Source organism: Onychostruthus taczanowskii, unplaced genomic scaffold (genome assembly GCF_017590055.1).
Source record: "Onychostruthus taczanowskii isolate IOZ18803 unplaced genomic scaffold, ASM1759005v1 scaffold22, whole genome shotgun sequence".
Lineage (NCBI taxonomy): Eukaryota > Metazoa > Chordata > Aves > Passeriformes > Passeridae > Onychostruthus > Onychostruthus taczanowskii.
The window spans coordinates 3,385,908-3,405,745 of record NW_024499462.1 but is presented as its reverse complement, the minus strand read 5'-3'; the positions used below and the strand labels follow the sequence as shown (position 1 = coordinate 3,405,745).

The following is a 19,838-nucleotide window of genomic DNA, read 5'->3' as shown; positions in this document are numbered from 1 at the left end:
GCCCTGGATTTCTCTAAGGAAGAACAGGACATTTGGGGGAAAAAAAAAAAATCCCCCAGTAGTAATGTATCAAAGCAACATTCAAATAAAATAGAGGTTTGGTATCCTTACTTAGAATAGACTGGAAAATGCGTTTGTTTTCATGTACCTTTTTTTTTTTTTTTTTTTTTTTTTTTTTTTTGTGATATGCCTGATTGACTTGTTTTAATACCGGTGTTATTTACATTTCAGGGATGGGCCTCTATTATGCAGGAAATTGTCCAAACCCCTCAGCTGTATTTTAAATTGAAATTATTTATTTTATGAAGTGATTGTGCAGACTTAATTTAGTAATCTATTATTAAATCTATAGTTTCAGGCTGTATGAAGTCTTTATATAGCATGAAAATGGGCACATATGAAGATCTAGGCTATATATACACCTGGTTCTGTGTATTAAATCTTTTACATATGTTGTCCATTTTCAGAAACAAATAAACTGCTGCTTTTGAAAACTCAGCTTCTCTTCCATATTAGGGAATTCTGCAGACTCCCTATGTTCCTTAGCTTCAGTATAATGCTAAATCAGTTTGTACATTAGTCTATTTTTAGTTATGAATGAACTTTATGGAGTGCTGCACACAGAGCGATTTCAGAGATTCTCACTCATAAAACCCGTGTGTCATGCGCCTCAGTTACAGCTGTAAACATTATGCAAGCCCTGGGCTTCCTGGGCCGGAGCCCTGAAATTTCCAGGGCGGAAAAAGCATCCCCCTCCCTCGCCCTTTTGTGCAAAATATTCGGCAAATAATAAATCTGCCGTCGTGAAATCAGGTTAAATTGTGTGACCTTGGCAGTGGCGGGCAGGCTGCCTGGCGTGGCAGCAGGGGGACACTAGAGGGCAACTGAGAGTTTTCTTTAAACCAGCCGAGCTGGAGATGGTTTTAATATCAACTGTTTAAACTGAGTGAGGATTTATTTTCCCGTCTGCAGATTTCACATAAGTAACCTCGGAGTTTCCATTGACAGCAGATAATAATCCAGCTGAAGTTCTTCTGGGGGAAAATGCAGCGGGCGCGGGTCCGGAGCCTGCTCTTGCCCAAATAAGGCTTTTTTTGCAGACCCCATGTGTTAGATAATGATCAACTGACAGTCGGTCATGAGTTAATAATGCTGGATGCTGAAATATGCATACCATGTGGTATACAACAGTTCTGCGGGGAGAGACAAACACAGCTATAATTAGACATCTGAAACACAAGGAAGTGTGTAAATTGTTTAATAGTCTTCCACTTAATTCACTCAGATAATTTCCTAAGAACCAGTATTGACTACGGAAGAATATTGCACAACTGACTGCATATTTAGTTTAAACCCTGCCCTGCTCAGATAAATTTATGGATACAGCTCAGTTTTATTTGGATTTTTCTGAGTGCTAGAGATTTGCTGGGGCCAAAATGAAGAGATGGGTTCAGTTTTGTTTGTGTTGATGTTTGGGATGATTACACCAAGTCCGTGGGGTTTGCACTCATTTAAACTGGGCACAAGGTCTTACAATCAGGACTTCAAAACCACCGTTTTGGGGGTGTTTTGGGACTTACACAGATTTCCTAGCTGCCCATACACAACCTGAAAAAATTGCCAGAGTTCCACTTCTGTGTTTTATGGATGAAAAAGTTCAGATCCCTTCCTGTGCTCAGCAGTGCTGGGCAGTGTCCCCTCTGCACCTCAGCAGTAACACCCCATGTCAGGTGTATGCAGATCTCCCAGGGTGCCAAGGCTTTGTTCCCAAGCTGTCTGCAGAAGTGGAGTTGTCTCTGAACCCTTTGCTGACTCTGTGCACTGTGGTGGGGGGCCTGGCAAGCCAAGTGCAAGCCAAGTAAAGTTGGTGATGACCCAGAGATGTGAATGGGCACAGGGCTTAGGCTGTGGCTGCTGCTCCTGCCTCCTCCTAATGCCTTGTGTAGTTGTTGTGGTGGCAGCTGAATGGAGGCATCAGAGGGGAGAGCTTACTCTGTAGTTTCTGCTTGTCGCTTTACTAATATCTTCATGCAGGCTGATTATGCCTAACAGATTTTGATTACTTTGCAGTACAATGATCAAGTGCAAAGGGAAAAAAAAAAAGAAAGGAAATTATAATATTCTTACACAGAAAAAAAGAATCTTATATAATCAGTTACAAATCAGAAATGCAAGAGATTATTTAAATAATATATTTGTCACTTTCACATTGTGCACAACTTGATGATCATTGCCTCCTACCTGGCGTTGTCATTCCCAAAAGCAAAGTCTTGGAAACTGTCCATTTTATCCTTCTGGCATGAATTTCTGCCTGTTTATATTCGTGCACAATGTCCATCAGTCAATTAGCCCATCTCATCCATCTATCTGCATGGATACGACTGGTTACGTTCCTGTTGTATTTCTGAGGTATGTAGGTCATGTCTCCATTGGGTACTGCTGACTCTGCTAGACAGCAATTACACAAATGCTGGCTTTTACTGGAGAGAAAAAGAAACGTTGTTAGGAAAGCTGCCCTAAGATTTGCCTTCTATTTTCTACAGCCCTCTAATGGAGGGTCTGCCTTGAGTGTTCTGATGAGTTTTGATCAGACAGGCTGACTTACATTGGTTTGCTATGCGTTTTCACTTCTTGCTGCCATGTTTGCTTTGCTTTTGTGTTGGCTATTACATAATCTGTTAGAACCTGCTCATTTGCTCACTTTCCTTTTTTTGCTTACTTTTTTTTTTTTTTGACTATTTTGAGAAGTCAGGCCTGCACTTCTTGAGTGTTGCTCTGACCCTCCAACAGAAGCTGAAGCCCCTGTCTGCTGGGTGCGGCTTCCCAGGAGATGGCCTTTGGGGATGGAGGGCTTTGGGGCTGGAAATTAATTTTTGAGGGAAAGAGAATTTTGATGAACCCATGTCTGATCCTGTGATGCTGCCCAAGCACACGGTGTTTCATGATAAGACAGGAAGATTTCTTTGTTCATGGCTTGAATGCTTCTTTCCCATTAGTGGCAGAGAGAGCCATGCTGGCTTGGTTGCGTTCAGTGCTTAACACAGGCTCAAAGATGTGAATAGCTCCAGTTAGGTCATCAGACGTCCTTGCATGCTCCAGATCTTTATGAGTTAGGCATGTACTTAGCTGAATCAAGTCTGCAGCTCTTCATGTTCCTTGTCCTGCATGCTCAGTACTTCACTGTGTTTGATCCTATATTCATGCAGTTTCTCACCAGAAGAACCACTGAGTCATCTAATCTCGTATGAACCCCAAGTAGTGGCTCATCAGCCAAAATTGCTGGCAAACTCTTTCATCCAGTTCACCACCTTTTTTCTGAAGGAGAAGGGAAACAGCTGTTTGAGCAAGGACCAGAGCCAGACAGCTGGACGCCTCGTCGTGCAGCCAGCCAGGCTGCTCAGCCGCCCGCAGCGGCCAGGCTCTCCTGGCAGCAGCGTGGGCTCGGCCCTCGCCGTGCCTGAGGCGGGACACCCAGCTCCAGTCTGATACCTCAGCCCTCCAGACCCTCAGATTCATCTGTTACTTCCTGCACTGTGCACACCGGCTTGTGTCTGGCTCGGGCTTTTCCCAAAGACCTTGAGACAGCTGGTTATACACATGCCTCCATATTCTGGCACTGGATCAGGTATGGGGACTGCAGTGCCTGGGCATGCCTGGTTATGCCTCCTCGCTCCTGGGTACCAGCTTTTTCTCACCTTTGAGGTGCTCCTGTTACCTGGTAAAGTGACTGCTCTGTTATTGTTGCTCAAACCCAGCACAGTTTGAGTTATTCAGACCTCCCTGAAGGCAGATATCACGTTGGCCACAGCATCTTCCTATCAGTGTATGTTGAATTTCCAGTGGGGAGTGGCCTATGAACAGTCACCCTTGGCTTGGTCAATAGAACCTGTAATCCCTGTTTGCAGGTTTCATGCTGGAGCATTGTGTTTTCCTTTGTATTGAGGAGCATTGTGTTTTCCTGGTCTGTTTTCCTTCTGATTACTCATTTGTATGAGTCAGTCTTAGCACTGTGCCAGTCCTCGTGTCAGTGTGAATGTAACTGTCAGGGGCTTTATATTTATTTCACTGATGAAAATTTGTAATACTTACAAGGTTAGGAGCAGCCCCTGTGGAATCCCACCAGAAATCTTTTCATTTGGTAGAAAGTCCCCACTGATGCCTACGTTTAGCCAGTTCTTAATCCATTCAATATACGCTTGAATAAAATTATGTAGTGCTGTTTTTTAATCAAAGTATTATCTAATATTAAATCAGCTATCTTACTGAATGCAGGTAAGTTCCATGTGTGCAGCTAGTTTCTCTAACCAAGCTTATAGTTTCAAAGTGTAAAATAAGGTACTTTGTGTGTTTTTCTTTTCTGTTGTTTTAAGATCTGGTTTCCGTAAAACCAAGTCAATTGACTGGCTTTAATTATATTCTTTTGCAAGCATATCATCTGGCTTCTTTGCAAGTATGGAACAAATATTTACCAAACACCTCTGCCTCCTTTTGAATCATTAGTAATAGTCCTGTCATCTGTAGCCAGTAATAGGCCTACACCGAATTTTTTTTGTTACTATTATTTTAATTTGCTCTAAGATCTACTTGAATGTCATGTATTTGTCAAGCATAGATTTTTTTCTACGAAGTCTTCAGCTTTCCATTTCAGTTCACTGCACTTCATAATTTCCAGCACATATATAGATTTTGTCCAGGGAAAAAAACCCAACTTTTTTCTGTTTTTTTTTTTTAATCCATATTAGTCAGCAGGACATAAAGAAGTCCAGATCAAGGAAAATTCTTAATATCCAACCATGCTGAAATGAAGAAAAAGACTCCAAGCCTCATCCTGAACCTTATCTCCGTCTTCCATGGAAAAAAGACATTCATTTTTTGGCAAAATTTGCCAACCTGATGTTTGCAGTGCCTCTAAATTTTCTGTTAAAAGCAATGCTAGTCTGAACTGTAATTCATGAAAAATACTAGCATTTTGCTTTTTTCAGAGATTGTCTGGTCAGGAGGGGGGTCAAAACAACAGTCTGCAGCAAGTCATATGTCTCCACATTAATCCACACAAGGAAGTGTCTGTTTCACTTATTTCCAAATGAGGAATGTTTTCTTTAGAGAGGTAGCAAATTGATTTTCCCCACATGGAGCGCGGGATATCTCATTTCCAAAACAAAACTTTCAGAAATGGCTACACAAGTCCACTCTTTCTCCATGTGGGTTAGAAAGCAGCATGATTCCTTAATGTTTCCTGCAAGGTTGTTCACTGCTGTGCTCTGGAGTTTCCAGGTCAGGCCTGGCATATTCACTTATAAAGAAAGGAATAAACAAGTGTTTTCATTTAGAAAAAGCCTAGGTAAAAATAATTTTGATATTCATGTTGTTTCATGTCAGCTTGAGCAAGCATGAGGGATGTGTGTGTGAACAGAGAGGCTGTGTGACCTCCACAGCTTGGTGAGAGCTGCAGTTGTTGGTAGGTGCTCATCACTGACTTCCATAGGTGTACTTAGGATCCTGTTGAGGCCTTCCCCAAATTGAATTGATACCGTTGTTGCCTAAACACAGGTCTGGGGTTTTTTGTCATAGACTGATATTTTGCTTTCTTTTCCAGGCACTTTAATTTCTACCCTTTCAATGCAATATTAGGTTACTTACAGCTTGCTGCTTCTCTTCATCAGCTCAGCGTGCCTGGGCAATAAATGCCCCAAGCCCTCATTTTTGGACCCTGTTTCCTGGAGGCAAAAGCTTTTAAATAAACTTTCAGGGTTGAAAGGAGAATAAATTAAATGTGAAGGCCTGAAGTCAAAATGCAGAAAAGGGAATGAGGGGAAGGAGATAAAATAAGGAGATGGTAGTGGCAGGGAAATCAAGGAAGCAGCTGGGACTCCACAAAATATGCAAGATTAACTAAGCTTTGAACAGTTTTTGAGACCATGCTTAAATACAGCAATATGCTTTTCTTAACTTCCAGATATTGCAGAATGCCGGAAGCCCCCTAGAGGGGTAAGTGTTAAAGCCATTAAACCTGTTAACTTTCTATTCATTACATTTTAAAAGGCGCAACATGTAACCATATTTTTCAGCCAAGAGCTAACTTTTGCCAGGCTGCATTAGGGATGTCCTCAGCCACCAGCTGTTTGCCACCTGCTAACAGGCATGGTCAGTTCATGGATTTTGTGGATCTGGGGCCATTCTTCTCACCTTGACTTCGATGGCCAGGCACCTCCATATGCCGTCTCCAGCTTCTATTTGGCACCTGACTCATGCATAGCTCTGGGATCTGACACATCCTGCCATTTCCACCTGCCTCGGAGGGAAGGTCTCCTAATCTGTTCTGTATGTACGGATGGTTTTGCAGCTTTTGTGCAGAAGACATGTGAACGACTGGCACAGTGCAGGAGGATCCTACGAGGGGACACTGCGCAAGGTGTCCTTCAGGGAAGAGTGGCTGTGGATGCATTTGGCAGCTGTGCTGCCACTGCCTGCATCATGTGTCTTCTGAATGCAGCACCACTGTTCATCCCTGTTTATTCACTTCTTGCAACTTCCTCTGCTCCATCTAAATCCTGGTTTGTGATTACCTCTCTCTGGTACACTCCCACCTCTGCATTTAGAGCTCACCTGACTCCGTGAGCCCACTCTAAATGTAGACCAAGATACTGCTGGTCCTCCTTTGTTGATGGCCATGGAGATTTTTAGAAGCTCAGCTGATTTTTTTTTTAAATGGATTTTTGCAATTCGCAGATATGCTGTTGTTCTTCCTTCATCTTTCCACAAAACAGTCACAGAAAACAGCAGGCAGGCAGAAGAATCTGGTTGGCAGTCTAAGCTGTAAGTCTATTAGCTGAGTACATTCCTCAGCAAAATATGGCAATGGCCTTCTTTTCCTTTCTTTTTTTTTTCCTTTTTTTCTCCTACTTTTGAAATGTGTCTGAGAAACTGGAGTATCAGCAGGCCAGAATCAGAAATTGTATCAGGAAATAGTTACGCAGGTCAGAGAGGCCTGGAAAGGCAAGAATTTTGATCACAGGCATTACAATTGTTTAGATGTGCTCTAGAGTAAGAAATGTGGAGCAAGCAATTAAAAGATACATGTTTTAGGCATGAGTACAGTACTTGTTTACTTACATGGTTTGCTGAGCAGCCAGCAAGGTCCAAGGTTATTTTGGGCTCAACATGAGTAAGTGATCCAGGTATGAAAAATGAGGTAATGCATTCCAGGCTCATTAAAAACTCTTGGCTACACCACTGATTTTGACAAAGTGCCAACATAGCTTGACCTCAGTTCTGTGAAGGCCACTATTTTTTTTAACACCCTCCCTATAACAACAAATCTTCTGCATCAGCCAAAATATGTGAATGTAGGGAACAGCGTTATTGGGAGGGTTGAACTCCTGGACTTCCAGTGATAATCAAACTCGTAAAAAAGAGGTAATTTTACAGTAAATGACCTGCTAAAGTCAGGTACCCCAAAACAACGCAATTATTTATTGACTTATTCATGGCATTATCAGTGTGGATGTAGCTCAGGTGAGGCTGACCTGATAACAGGGAGATGGTAAGCCCTGTGATCACTTCCTCATCCTGGACACATAGGCAAAGCAGGTGGCAGGTGGGTGTGCTGTCTTGTGGCAGCCCACGTTTTTCCATTGTAAATAGTGTTAATGGTCGTGGTTGATTTTGGCAGCTCCCACTTTTGGGTATTTCTCTTTTCCCTGCATAGAACTTGCCTTTCTTGGGGTAAAACCAAGAAAGGAGTTCTTCTAGGCAGTGAGGCATGGAAATTCTTCTTTTTCTTGTATCCTGCTGAGCAGGCATTGTCTGTGTAAGTTGAACAACTGAGGGTGGTAGTGACTGGAGAAGAGAAGCCACAACCTTATGAATTTTCTAAGTAGGTGGGCAGGGTAGCTACTGTCTCCTTCTGGCCTATCCCAATCACCTACAATATCCTGATGTTTGCACAGACTGGTGAGAGTGCTGCAGGGGAAGATGTAATTTTTGAGCAGTGATGCTGTTTCTTGGCTTCATGAACAGAAAGAACTTCTGGCTTGGAGGAAACAGCTAGCTAGTGAGCAGCATTAGCCTTGAAGCTTCTCTCTTTTCTGTGTGGTTCTCTTGGTGGGTCAGAGCCTACAGCTGATCTTCTCAGTGATTCCCGGTCTTTATTTCTCTGCACAGATGCCTCTGAATTGTCCTTGTTCCATTACTGTAGTTTGTAGGCAGATTGTGCAAGAATAGGCTTTGGAAACATCTTCGTATTGGGATATCTTTAGACAATAAAGATTTGCCAGTCTCCATCTACAGATAAGCTAACTCACGCTGTTCATGACACAGGCTTTGCATTTAACCTCTCAGGTGTAACAGTTTGCAGTAAAAACATGTAGGGCATTGCTGGGGTTTTGGCAGTACAGAGCACAGGCACAGTTTGGGGACTCCTCCAGGCTCAAGGAGTGTTCACTTGTACTTGTGTGCATTTTGCTGCTAGCTGTGATTTACCTGGCCATACCTGAAAGGTTTGCCAGGACTCAGCAGGTAAAAGGAGCGGGAAAACACCACACATTGGCAAAAGGCAATCATGTCATCAATTACACAGGAAAGAAAGTTTTTTTAAGTGGTACCATGTTTAACTGGTACCGTGTCTCTCTCATAGTCCTGTTACAAGCACTCACACCAAAGAGGTGGCAAATACTGCAAGCTTTTTTCTGTACTTATTTATTAATTTTTTACTTCAATTTTCTTTGCTTATGCTCTCGCCTTCTGGGAATGTGCAGATTATCAGGCCTCACTGCCACAAATGCTTTCAGAAAATGAATTTGAAAGCCATATGCACAAACACATGAAGAAAGTGAATCATTTTGGATATTCTTAGGTAGTCATGCCAGAAGTCCTTCTCCACTAGAAAACAGAAGAAAACCCATAGGATACTCACTTAGCTGTCCAGTACATACTGAACATCCAACATCATCAGGAAAACTGAATGTGACTAAGCCACAAGATGTGTAAAATCGCTTTAAAATAATTATGAATAACGAATTCAAGACATTTGCAGCATGCTCATGAATATGTCAAAAATTAAACAAAAGATGACAAAACTGAGACATGAATGTAACTTGTAAATTCTTTCTTTGGTCCTAGTCATATTTCCTCACTCACACGAACAAAACGAATGTCACTGAATTGCAGTAATCTTCAAATAATGTGTTTATTTATAATGGTTTAGAGAGCAAATATTAATGGCTTTGTTTCAAGGGTGACTTGGGACTATGTCAAATGTTTTCTTTTACAGAGTAGATATTAGATGCCAGGGCCTTCTCTTCTGATAATAATTCCTGTTGCTGCTTTCTTGTTAATTGTGTGTCAGATCTGGAGTGGCTTTAGGTGATTTAAAATCATGCCATGGGGCGTGTGGGATGGTCCTTGTGTGTGCTGCAGACAGACCTTCCCTGCTGCAGCTCCTGAGCCACACGGAGAATGCAAATACCCCATTTCGTAGTGGGTTTGTGCCAGTTCTGCCGTGGAAAGCTCCAATTCAAACAGTGTTTATATGCAAGCTCAATATACCTGGAATTTAGGAACAAATGCCTTCTTGCTTTTAAAGCTTTTAGCAAAACATTAGCAGTGCTTTATAGTGTGATGCAAAGTACAGTGCCAAAACTCAGGATAACAAGTGTGTTTGAAAAACACTGAGCCTTGAACTAGTTTCTTTATTTGTTAAAAAGTAAGAACGGAATGAAGGAACAAAAGAAAGGACAAATAACTCACATGCAAGTATATTTGATGGTAGCTCAGCCACATCCCTCTTTGGCCATTGGTTGGGCCAGGCCTGGGGATCCTTTCATTCAAAGGTTAATCTTTTAATATGTATGCCAAAGTGTAGTAAATTGAGGGAACATTCCTGTTTCCTTCAGTACCTTTTTAAAGAACTCAGCGACCGCTGAGGCAGACCGTGGCTAAGGATCTGTCCATCCCATCCAGGTCGTGTGCCAAAAAAATCCCTGTAGGCATCAGGAAGACATCAAAGGTTGAGCGGGGTTTATAAATAAGGCAGGGCGGCGTGGCCAGGGCTGGCAGCCGGCGCTGGAGCCCTCGGAGCTCATCCCACGCTCCCGCCGAGCCGCTCATCTCTGTTTATATGAGTAATGGAGCGGCTGGGGGAGGGGATTTGTAAGCACGGAGCAAACACTCTTAGTGTTCATTTTGTGTAACACTGACATCCACACCACGTTGAGACTCCCAGCGACGTGGTGTGCAGTCACATGCTGTAGCATTCATGAGTACAGATATAAATCAGGCAGATGTTTGTCGACTGGAATGGGTAATAATTTCTTTCTCTCTTTGTTTGATTTTGCATGTTAGCCTCAGATGACAATTTCAGAATTGCTTTCTGCAGTACTTTTCAATAAGCAGAATGTGCTTCACTGGAGATAGATGGAGATATTTCTGTAGGGAGATAAATGTATTTTTAGATAGACACAAATATGGACTTACTCCCATATGCACATGCATTTATATATATACTCATACACATACAGATTTTTTTTTTTTTACCTTACACCAGTGTTGGGGGAAGAAAAAGGATCTGACTTTTTATTTTAAACCCAAAGCTTTTCTTTTTCTCTGAACAGACCAAATATGACAGTGCTACTCAAACTATAAAATCAAATTAGCACCCTTTATTGTGTTTGCAAACTAATTAAAATGTAAAATGTCCTGAAACCACTGGCTTACTGTGTAACAAATTTAAGATTAGAAACAATTAGAAGACACTCAAGAGGTTTCTGATGTTTAGATTTCTGACATTGTTCTAATCATCCCTTTAAGTAATGAAAACAATGGTTACCTAAAAATTAAAGGTTTAAAGCAGATTATCTTATTCAGTACAGTCATTAGTTAATAATTGTTTATCATTTTAAATGTTGCCATAGTAGTCAGAGGCTGATTTTTAAATCTGAAAGCAGAGGGGACATGTAATAATGAGTAAACATCTGCTTCATCTATTATTTCTATATATGATCATAATTTATGTTGTAATAGCACTATTGAAAGATGAGTGTGATATTTTTTATGATGATCCATATCCCATTCCTCGTATGGCTCAGCACAGCTAGGATTTAGTCACAGTGTTATTTCAGAGCTGTTTTATCTTAAGAGTTGGACAAAACTGAAAGTGATTCACATTAATTTGTATGTGTGGTATGTAACCCTTATGAAACAATCAATCACTTATTTCAGTACTTGTCAACTTCCAGAACTAGCTGTTAAGGGGTTTTTTTGATCCCTTTCAAGACTCGGGGGTAATTTTTTTATTTTTTTCTTAAACTTTTTTAGAAAAACTTTGACAAGGCTGACAGGATATATAAACATTTCTTGGAGCTGTAAGGAATTTCAATATTTCAGAGCATTTCCAATGCCAGATGTTTCCCAAAGTTGGAAATAGCAGTTAGTACTCTTGCTTAAAGATTAGAAATAAAGGCAGCAGGGTGATTAATGCAAAGTTGCCTATTAATATTAAATTTTGTTCTTTTTTGTACCAGGGAGAAATATTTGTGCTTTCTGTCTGATTCCTTGAGAGACCAGTGTTTGACTTAATATTAATTAGTTATGTGAAAGTGGAATAGATTAGCCTTGGGGGATATTCTATAGAAATGTATAGTGTGACAAGATGTAACCCACAGAGGACGGGAATCTCGTAATAAGCATTTACTGTAGACAGATGTGTACATTTCTGTGAGTGATTGTAGTGGAATTATTTATTATGCTTTCGCCTGTTAAGAATCCAGTATAAGACAATGTGCTCAAAGTGTTCTCCATTAATTTTCAGCGCCAAATCTTAAAGGCAGACCGCGCAAAAAGAAGCCATGCCCACAGAGAAGGGATTCATTAAATGGCATTAAGGATTCCAACAATAATTCTGAAAGCAAAGCTGTTGCCAAGGTAAATCACTTAATAATACTCTTTTCGGCACTCTCTTCTTTTTTAGGTACAACCCTGCCTTTGTTTCCCAGCATGCAGTTTCACATTTAGAGTGTAACTTATTTTCTTGGGGAGGTAAACTTAATATTTTTCAATAGCTTTATTTTTCACTTTAAGTCATGCCTGTGTTCAAAGTTACCAGCAATTATAATCACATAACAACCTAATGCTATCAGCTTGTTGGTAGCTGGTAGTGCTTAAGCTTTCTTGGCATCTAGTGTTAGTTTTCACATTCTGTGACACACAAACATAGTGTGTGACAGTATCTAGGAATTAAAAATAAACCTGGGAGCAGCTCACCCTGTTACAATGTACTTCTAAATATAAGTTTGAAGATAAACAGACTATGAAACAAGAGCTGCCTCAGTAATGGTTTCTAAGAAGCAAACACAAAAGACATTACCCTGATGTTATGATCTCAACATTTTTTAATTGGAAAAAAAAAAAAAAGATAAAGGCAGAAACTCGATATGAAAGCATAAAAAAATCTGGGCTGTTTCTTTAATACTGACTGCTGAGCTGCATGTTCCACGGTTTGCTGAATAGTGCATGCTTTTACAGAGTCTTCTGTATGGGCTGCAGTGCTTAGCCCATACTGCAAGTAAAAATTGGATCACTGATTAGTGTTTATAGACTTAATCTCTAAGATATTTGTGGGTTTGTGTCTTTTCCTTAAAATACTTTAAAATGGAGTTTCTGTAGTATAAATTGCATCCTATATTGTATGTTGTCTGAGTGGTTTTAGACAGGAATTTAGTTTTCTCTTAAAATAAAGAGCAGCACAAATGGCTGCTTTCAAGATGATTTAATTAGAAACTCTGAGGTGCAAAGATGGAAAATTACTTAAAGCAATAGTTGATTTTTATCTGAGACAAAACTTTGTCGCTTATGCTTTTAAGCTAAACAGCTAAAGAGATTTGCATATACTGAAGTTTTACACCAACTCCTCCCAAATCTCTTGTTTCAATAAATTAGATGGATGTGTATCCGAAAAACACTTCCATTGTTGTGACCATCTCTTTAGGAAATACAGTGGATCTATAGATCCATTTGCGTTGGTATTGTTGTACACAGTGAATGTCCTGGGAGATTAGGAGGTTAAAGAGGTCAAGTAGGAGTGTTCTGCTCTCAGTTTCTCACAGGAAGGCAAATTAAATTCCACCTCCTCCTCCTCCTCCCTAGGAGTTCAGTTAAAATTGTGCCTTCTGTTGATGACGATAAAAGAGGCTGAAGTTCATGATGAAACTCTGCCCTTAAGTCATTGTTTCTCTTCTTTTTGTGCCCTATTGTGCTCAGTCGGAGTCTGTACGATCGTATTAGACAGGCATGGTAAGAGGTGATGGAGCCTGGTGTGTTGAGTTGCGGGGTCCTGCCAGATACTATAGAGTTTGTCTGAATGTTTTCTCTGTGAAAGAATGTGCAAAATCCGTTGTGTGAAAATGTCTCAATTTGCCTCAATTCTCCCTTCCCCCAAGCCATTTTTCATGTCAAAATATTGCCAGTGCACTGTGGCATGGACCATATTGTCAAAGCACCCCAGACTGTAGCACAAGTAGCTCTGCCTCTTCAGCACCTGATATATAGGTATTAGATAATTAAAAACAACAGTAACACTTCATACCAAATTGTTTATCCTCTCTGTTTATCTTTGGGTTCACACTACTAGTCAGATGGGAGGATGTTTCAGATAAGAAGTAATTCCACCTATTTATCTAGTCATACTGTGCTCATCATTGTGCAGATATTAATAGCATTAATTATCTTGGCCAGCTTAATTTCATTATAAATAATAGACATGCTCATGATATAATGTCCTCGCATGTAGTCACACTGACTTCACTGAGGCTCTTCACATCAATCTGTGTCTCAGGGCTGTGGGTACACTTCCCTGACAGCAGGACAGTGAATCAAACCCTCCATAGCAGATGTACTGCACTTCCTGCAGACCCTGCCTGTGCCTTACTGGGGAGGGAGGAGAAGGGTATTTGGGGAAGGGGAGAAATAGAGATCCACCTACCATCTTCTCATTGCTGGGAACTGTTGGGATGTGGTCATCTGAAGCTCCATGTTGGAGTTCACCATTGGTTATCCTCCTCTGTGAGTGCTCCATGTCTGACTAATGCTGACAATGGGTCCATGGAGAGCAGGATTGAACACTGCTCATGTAAATGGGATTAATCCACTTGCGTCAGATGCTGAAGCTTTTGCAGTCCTGGCCATATTCTTGTCGCAGATAAAATCCCTTCTGAACAGAAGTTGTGCTGATTGCATTCTCATTCTCGTGTCACTCAGTGTCTGGCAGTAGGCTCATTTCTCAGTGGTGGGGTGACAGCTCTGATGGAGTTGCAGTGACTGTATGGTTTGGGTTGGGAAACGGCAGAAAGGGCATTCCAAAGGCTGTGGTTTTGAGCCTGTCAAGACCAATGCAAGCTGCATAGTTGTCATGACTTGCTGAATTTCACGTTCTCAACTGCCAGTGACTAGAAAGCTTAATTCTTAAAACCTAGTTCTCATCAGGCATGTTTGTCTTGAGCTATCAGCAGATCATTTTGAGGGTTTCACAGTTAACCTGACAAGGAAAAGTATCTGGTGCATTTCTAGGTCAGTTCCAGTATAGATGACTTGTTAGAAATAGAGTGATGGCATCACAGGTAGTGTGGTCCTGGACCTGGAGGTGCTGCCAGGGAAGGTGGGTCTTTTGTGTCCCACTTCTTGCTTTTGCTCTCTTGATCTCTTTGGTGGTCACTGCATCAATTTTAGTGCCTCCTGGGGAACGTGCCAGGGGAGTTCTGTCCACGGCTGGGAGAGGAATACAAGGCCATCTACACCAGCAGAATCATCTCTCCTGGAGAGGGATATATCAAGATCTTCCGTTGAAACACTCCTGGGACTCTGGAGGCTTTCATATTTGATATGTCATCAATACTGGACAGGCTTTTGGAACCTGCGAGCTCCAGCAGATGACCCTCATTGTATCTGCTTCATCTTTCCGGAGAGTGTTCCCAATTCAAAGTGCATTCTAATGCTTTTTAAAACTGGCTGATCTGACCATTTTGAGGAACTGAAAGGATTAACTTGTTAAACATGGAAACTGTCCCCAAATGAATCTATTAATTACATCTCCTAGTCCAATTGCTGAAGTAAACCTCACTTCATTTGTACAGCAGGATCTGGGAAATTAGTTTAAAAGTTGCCAGGATATGCTTTTCATGTGGCCACAGGTGGCCTGGCATGCTCTCAGACCTGGACATTTATTCTGAGTGCCTCGACCATTATCTGATGGAAACTGTAAAGTGAAGATCTGTTGTGGTCTGTGTTGTGTGTGACCTCTGGCAGGAGAAGACAAACACACAGTTGTACCCATGAGTGTTCACTGGCCATTTGGTCATGGATCATCCACCTCTGATGGAACACACAGCAGGAGATGGTCAGATGTTCCACACCTCATCTCATTGCACCCCCATCTTATCCAGCGTAACCCAGCTGTGGCACTGGGTTTGTGTTTTGAAAGAGAAAGGCAGTTCCTGATGCTTGGAGCAAATACGGTATCATTCTCACTGATTTTGATGTGTTTATGCTGGATTACCCAGAATGGCATTTGGCCCTTTTTGTTCTCCTTAGTCATTGGTCATGGCATTCATCCGTATTGCCTGTCAGATGGTGGGGAGGTTCCAGAAGTGAGGTTTGGGCCTCAAATGCTGAGCAGATGAAGCATTGTAGCCTTCACCAAAGCTTTGTTGAACCTGTTACTGCTTGGAGTCAGCCCACTGCATTTTGACATCTCTGAGTTCCACAGGGGCTTTGACCTTGCTCCTGTGTAGACAAAGAGAGGAAGATTGTGTGTACCATGGGTTTTTCCCACTCCTGGTAGCTTTCTTAACATTACTTTGCCTTTGTCTCCATTAGGGTAGTATCCCTTGCCATTAGTTTGCTTGCAGAGCTGTGAGCTTTGATTTCACTTAGAGTTCATGCCCAGGTTGTCTTTGTAAACATAGTTCTGAATTGTCCAGTTTGAAAAAGAGAATCCAAGCAAGTGGGTGACAAAAATGAAAAGTTGTTCCCAGGTCCAGTGAATTTGTTCCAAATTTGCAGCTCCAATTAAAAGTCCTAGAATTATTGAAGTCTTGCATTCCTTTTGGGAGTGTTAACCCAGTCTTTGGTGGAGCATTGAAACCTATGACAATGTAATCTAAACTACGGAAGCTGCTAAATAATTTTTGTGAGATGCCAAAGTAAAAAAAGTCAAGGAATTAGAGTTCTGACCTGAAAAGTGGATGAGGATGTCCAGAGTTCATTTAATAGGGAAAAAAGCCCTGTTAGCTCCTCTGAGTTTTGGATGACACCCGTGACCTTTACAAAAGTTTAATCAACAAGCATATCTATTACTAAAATACAAAGGGTGGTGTCTTGTACTGTAGGAAGACGACATCTCCTTGAACTGTGCAATTGGAGAATATCAAGCAATACACTGAACATACTTCAGCAGCAAGTGTTCAAGAAAAATCCTGCAGGAAGTCCATTTCCCAGTCCCTGCTGCGTTGCCTGGGAGGAGTGAGCCTGTACCCTCCAGTGGCCAATATTGGAGGTTTTTCAGCAGCATCAGTTGCCATGGAAAATTGTGACCACATGTCCACTCTGCTTGGGAGCTACCATTGCTTTGTCCAGCATCTGTGGAAAACTATGGAGCAGATCACCTGAGCTCAGTACTCTCTGCAAAGTTAATATCTGGAGCAGTATAAAGATTTTGCTTTCCCTGAGCCTCAAATGCCAGAGTATCTTTTATTAAGATAAATAACCATATTGTGGTTGTGGTGGTCTTTCCAGTGATATGTTTGTTGTTTGTTTACAAGCACTTACATAATGCCTTTCATACCAGTTGCTTCCAAATTGTCAACAAGTATCCAGAAAGCACCTGGTTTGGAAGTGACAGCTCTGAAGGAGGGTCCATGGGTTGCTTGACCCAAGAGCTCCTGCCTTCCTGTACAGCAGGATACCCTGTTCTCCTCTGGTATCCTCCTAAAAATACCAAGTGCTGGCTCTTAGAGCCTCCCTGCTCCCTCTGGGAGAACAAAGGACCTGTGTTGGATGGAGTGTGGAACTACTAGAAGGCTCCTGGCAGCACTCAGAAGCATTGAAGGGACAGTGCAAATCCAAAATACACATAACCATCTCCACTACCTTGTATTAGAGAACTTCCAGTATTGGAAATTTATTGATCCCATGGTCCCAGTGTCTTGGTCATGTACCGCTTTTAAACATCAGGTTTCTGCTCTTTTTTTTTTTTTTTTAATACATACCTTAAGTGAACGCTCGATTTGTAATTTGCCTCATTCAGTGAGAGGATTATCTTCAAGAGGGGCTGCAGGATTAAGCCAGTCTCACTGAGTATTTTTCTTCATGTATGAATGCTGAGGAGAGGTAAAGGGGTTCTGATTTATTGATTTCCTGACTGGCACACATCTGCTGGGCAGTCCAGTGGGAGACGTGGAGCTCTGGGACTTAGGTGCACTGGGGATGCCAGTGTCTACCAGGAAAGTGTCCAGCTACCAGCCTCTCCCTTCTGCTAAATGCTTAGGGCTGTGCTCAAGTTTAAGCAGATGCTCAAATACACTTGACTTGAGTCCGTGCTGCAGCAGAACCTCCACTTGTGTGCAGAGGGCTCTGCCTGGATAAAGCTTACCACGCTTTGCATCTATTTTGGTGGGCCAAAGGAGAGAAAAATGTGTCATTTCAGAGCTGGCTGCTGAGCATTCCTGGAAGGGGCTGAGCACCCTCAGCTCCAAGGGTTGTCTACGAGAGTTGACAATGCTCAGTGTCAATCCTGGAACAAGGGTTATTATTAGACTTGCTAATGGCAAGTGTATGTGAGAGATAGAAGCTGTGACATAGCAATGTATAGTCATAAAAATGCAGATCTGGAGAGCATTACCAGTGAGTTATAATGATTTAAAGATGTGGCTGTTTAAAAATGTTGTGACTAAGATTCAGAACAAGACATTTAGCTCTATAAATAGCTTCCTTTGTTTCCCCTCAAACACAGTTGCATGGTTTGGCCTTCATTTTTTTAAACAATCCATTCTGCTAGGAGAGGGTATTTATTCCTAAAGTGAAAATTAAAGGTTACCCAGATCTGATATGACATCTTTTCTTTTCCCAGGTAAAATGTGAGGCTAAGTCAGCTTTGCCCAAACCCAAGAGTAACAACAGCAACTGTAAGAAAGGCTCAAGTGAGGATAAATCAAAGATTGCCATAGGTGAAGAATGCAGAGCTGATGAGCAGGCTTTCCTTGTGGCTCTTTATAAATATATGAAAGAAAGGAAAACACCAATTGAACGAATACCCTATTTAGGTTTTAAGCAGAGTAAGTATCCTTTTTCTCACTTTCTTGTTGACATTTTAGAATGGTTTGGCTTCTCTGGAGAAAATTGCACACAAAGCCTATTTTAAAGCCTTATGGATGGGGAGGGACCATGTTTATCTCTACACATTTTCCAGTCCAGGCATTTCACTGTCTTATGCCTAGATTTGCATCTCTTCCTTCTGGGGTAGTTGCTGCCGGATATTTATAGGTTTAAATCCGCTGATTATGACTAGAAATAGGCATGTTGAAAACTCTCTAGTTTTCTGTTTTGTAAATCTGCAGCGTCTGTAATGCCTTTCTTCTGAGTTAATAATATGACGTATCTTTATTGTGCCCAGATGTTCTTTATGAAAGGACACATATTAAAGGAAGACATTTAAAGGTGGTCAAGAAAGGCACAAAAGGGATCATATTTTTAAGCCCCAAAATGTTTATAGTTAATAAATTACTGACTGTAGAGAATAAAACCAGACTGTATCTGCTTAATACAGAATGCAGTCTTGAGAATTGCTTTGGCATGTACAGTTTGTAGTGCCTCAATCTGTAAATTAATTGTATGTGGAGAAGATACGGTTGAAACTGAATTTTGCATAAATATTGCAGCACAATGTAGATCTTCCACAGTTTCCAACAAAAGCTGTAAATGCGGGTATTTTTCCTCCTTATCTATAGATTGAATGATACTTTATTTCCTTAAAGGGAAAACGCCATGGATAGAAATATTATTTACTCTAATTTATCTCCTAGATTAAAACCATGTGTTATTTTGATGAAGAATGTCAAACCTGTATGTTTTACATAACAATTTACATACCTAATAGCAATTGGCACTGATTGCAACAGGCCTCCAGCAGCCATTATAAACTTATATAACTCAGAATGATTACAGTGTTTGTCTGAAAACTGGCTGCTTGAAATGGGAGTAAAATTAATGTACTATGAACAGCTTCGTTGCATTATGCATTGATTCAGATTAAATCAAGGCCTAAGCAAAGCTCTTGATAGCTTTGAAGCAGTACAAGGTTCAATGAGGCTTTCAGAACATTTTCTGTTGAAGAAATTTTTTTTCTCCCCCACCCCCCCATATTATTCTGCATTCCATCAAGCATGGAGACAGGGTGGGCTCAAAAGACAAGCTAAAGTATTATTTCTAAAGTTGCCCACTGGGGGTAGGGGCTGCTGCTAACATTTCACTGAAATACATTGAAACTTGCCTGACATTCGTTATCTGAAGGGGGCCTGATCCGGCAAATACTTAAATACCAAAAGTATGCTGAGAAGAGCAGAAATGTTTGCAGGATGGGGCTCTGTATTTGTCCAGCAAGGCTTGTGCAAACACTGCCAATATAAATAGGTTGTTGGGAAGAGGCAGTGTGTACAGTACAGCAGAGCATCCCCCCATGGAGAAGGAGATCCCGTTCTCCATGGTCCTCAGAGTTACTGCTGACCTCACGTATTTGTAGCGTGTCTGTGGGGAATCACTGTTGGTGGAATTGTGCATACACCTTTGATATGACT

General features: G+C 41.3%; 1 protein-coding gene and 1 long non-coding RNA gene across 5 annotated transcripts in view; one reads left to right on the top strand and one right to left on the bottom strand.

The window, feature by feature from the left end:
• The window catches only part of ARID5B (AT-rich interaction domain 5B), a 117,569-nt gene that overhangs the window by 67,076 nt on the left and 30,655 nt on the right, over positions 1-19,838 (top strand). The window contains exons 1-3 of one of the 3 annotated variants that reach the window (XM_041404879.1): positions 10,086-10,300; positions 11,807-11,919; positions 18,116-18,320. In XM_041404879.1, coding sequence (XP_041260813.1) covers positions 10,297-10,300; positions 11,807-11,919; positions 18,116-18,320 — 322 coding nt within the window. In that variant the 5' untranslated portion in view covers positions 10,086-10,296. Of the gene's footprint in view, positions 1-10,085; positions 10,301-11,806; positions 11,920-18,115; positions 18,321-19,838 lie in introns of those variants that run through there. The other 2 variants (XM_041404877.1, XM_041404878.1) reach the window with 2 other exon arrangements.
• LOC121336077 lies at positions 220-10,069 on the bottom strand. 2 transcript variants are annotated; one of them, XR_005952689.1, is made up of 3 exons: positions 9,897-10,069; positions 2,242-2,480; positions 220-1,193 (listed from the first exon to the last, which is right to left on the bottom strand). It is a non-coding gene; the product is annotated as an uncharacterized LOC121336077 (long non-coding RNA). The 2 variants fall into 2 exon arrangements; XR_005952690.1 differs by lacking the exon at positions 9,897-10,069 and adding an exon at positions 2,606-2,724.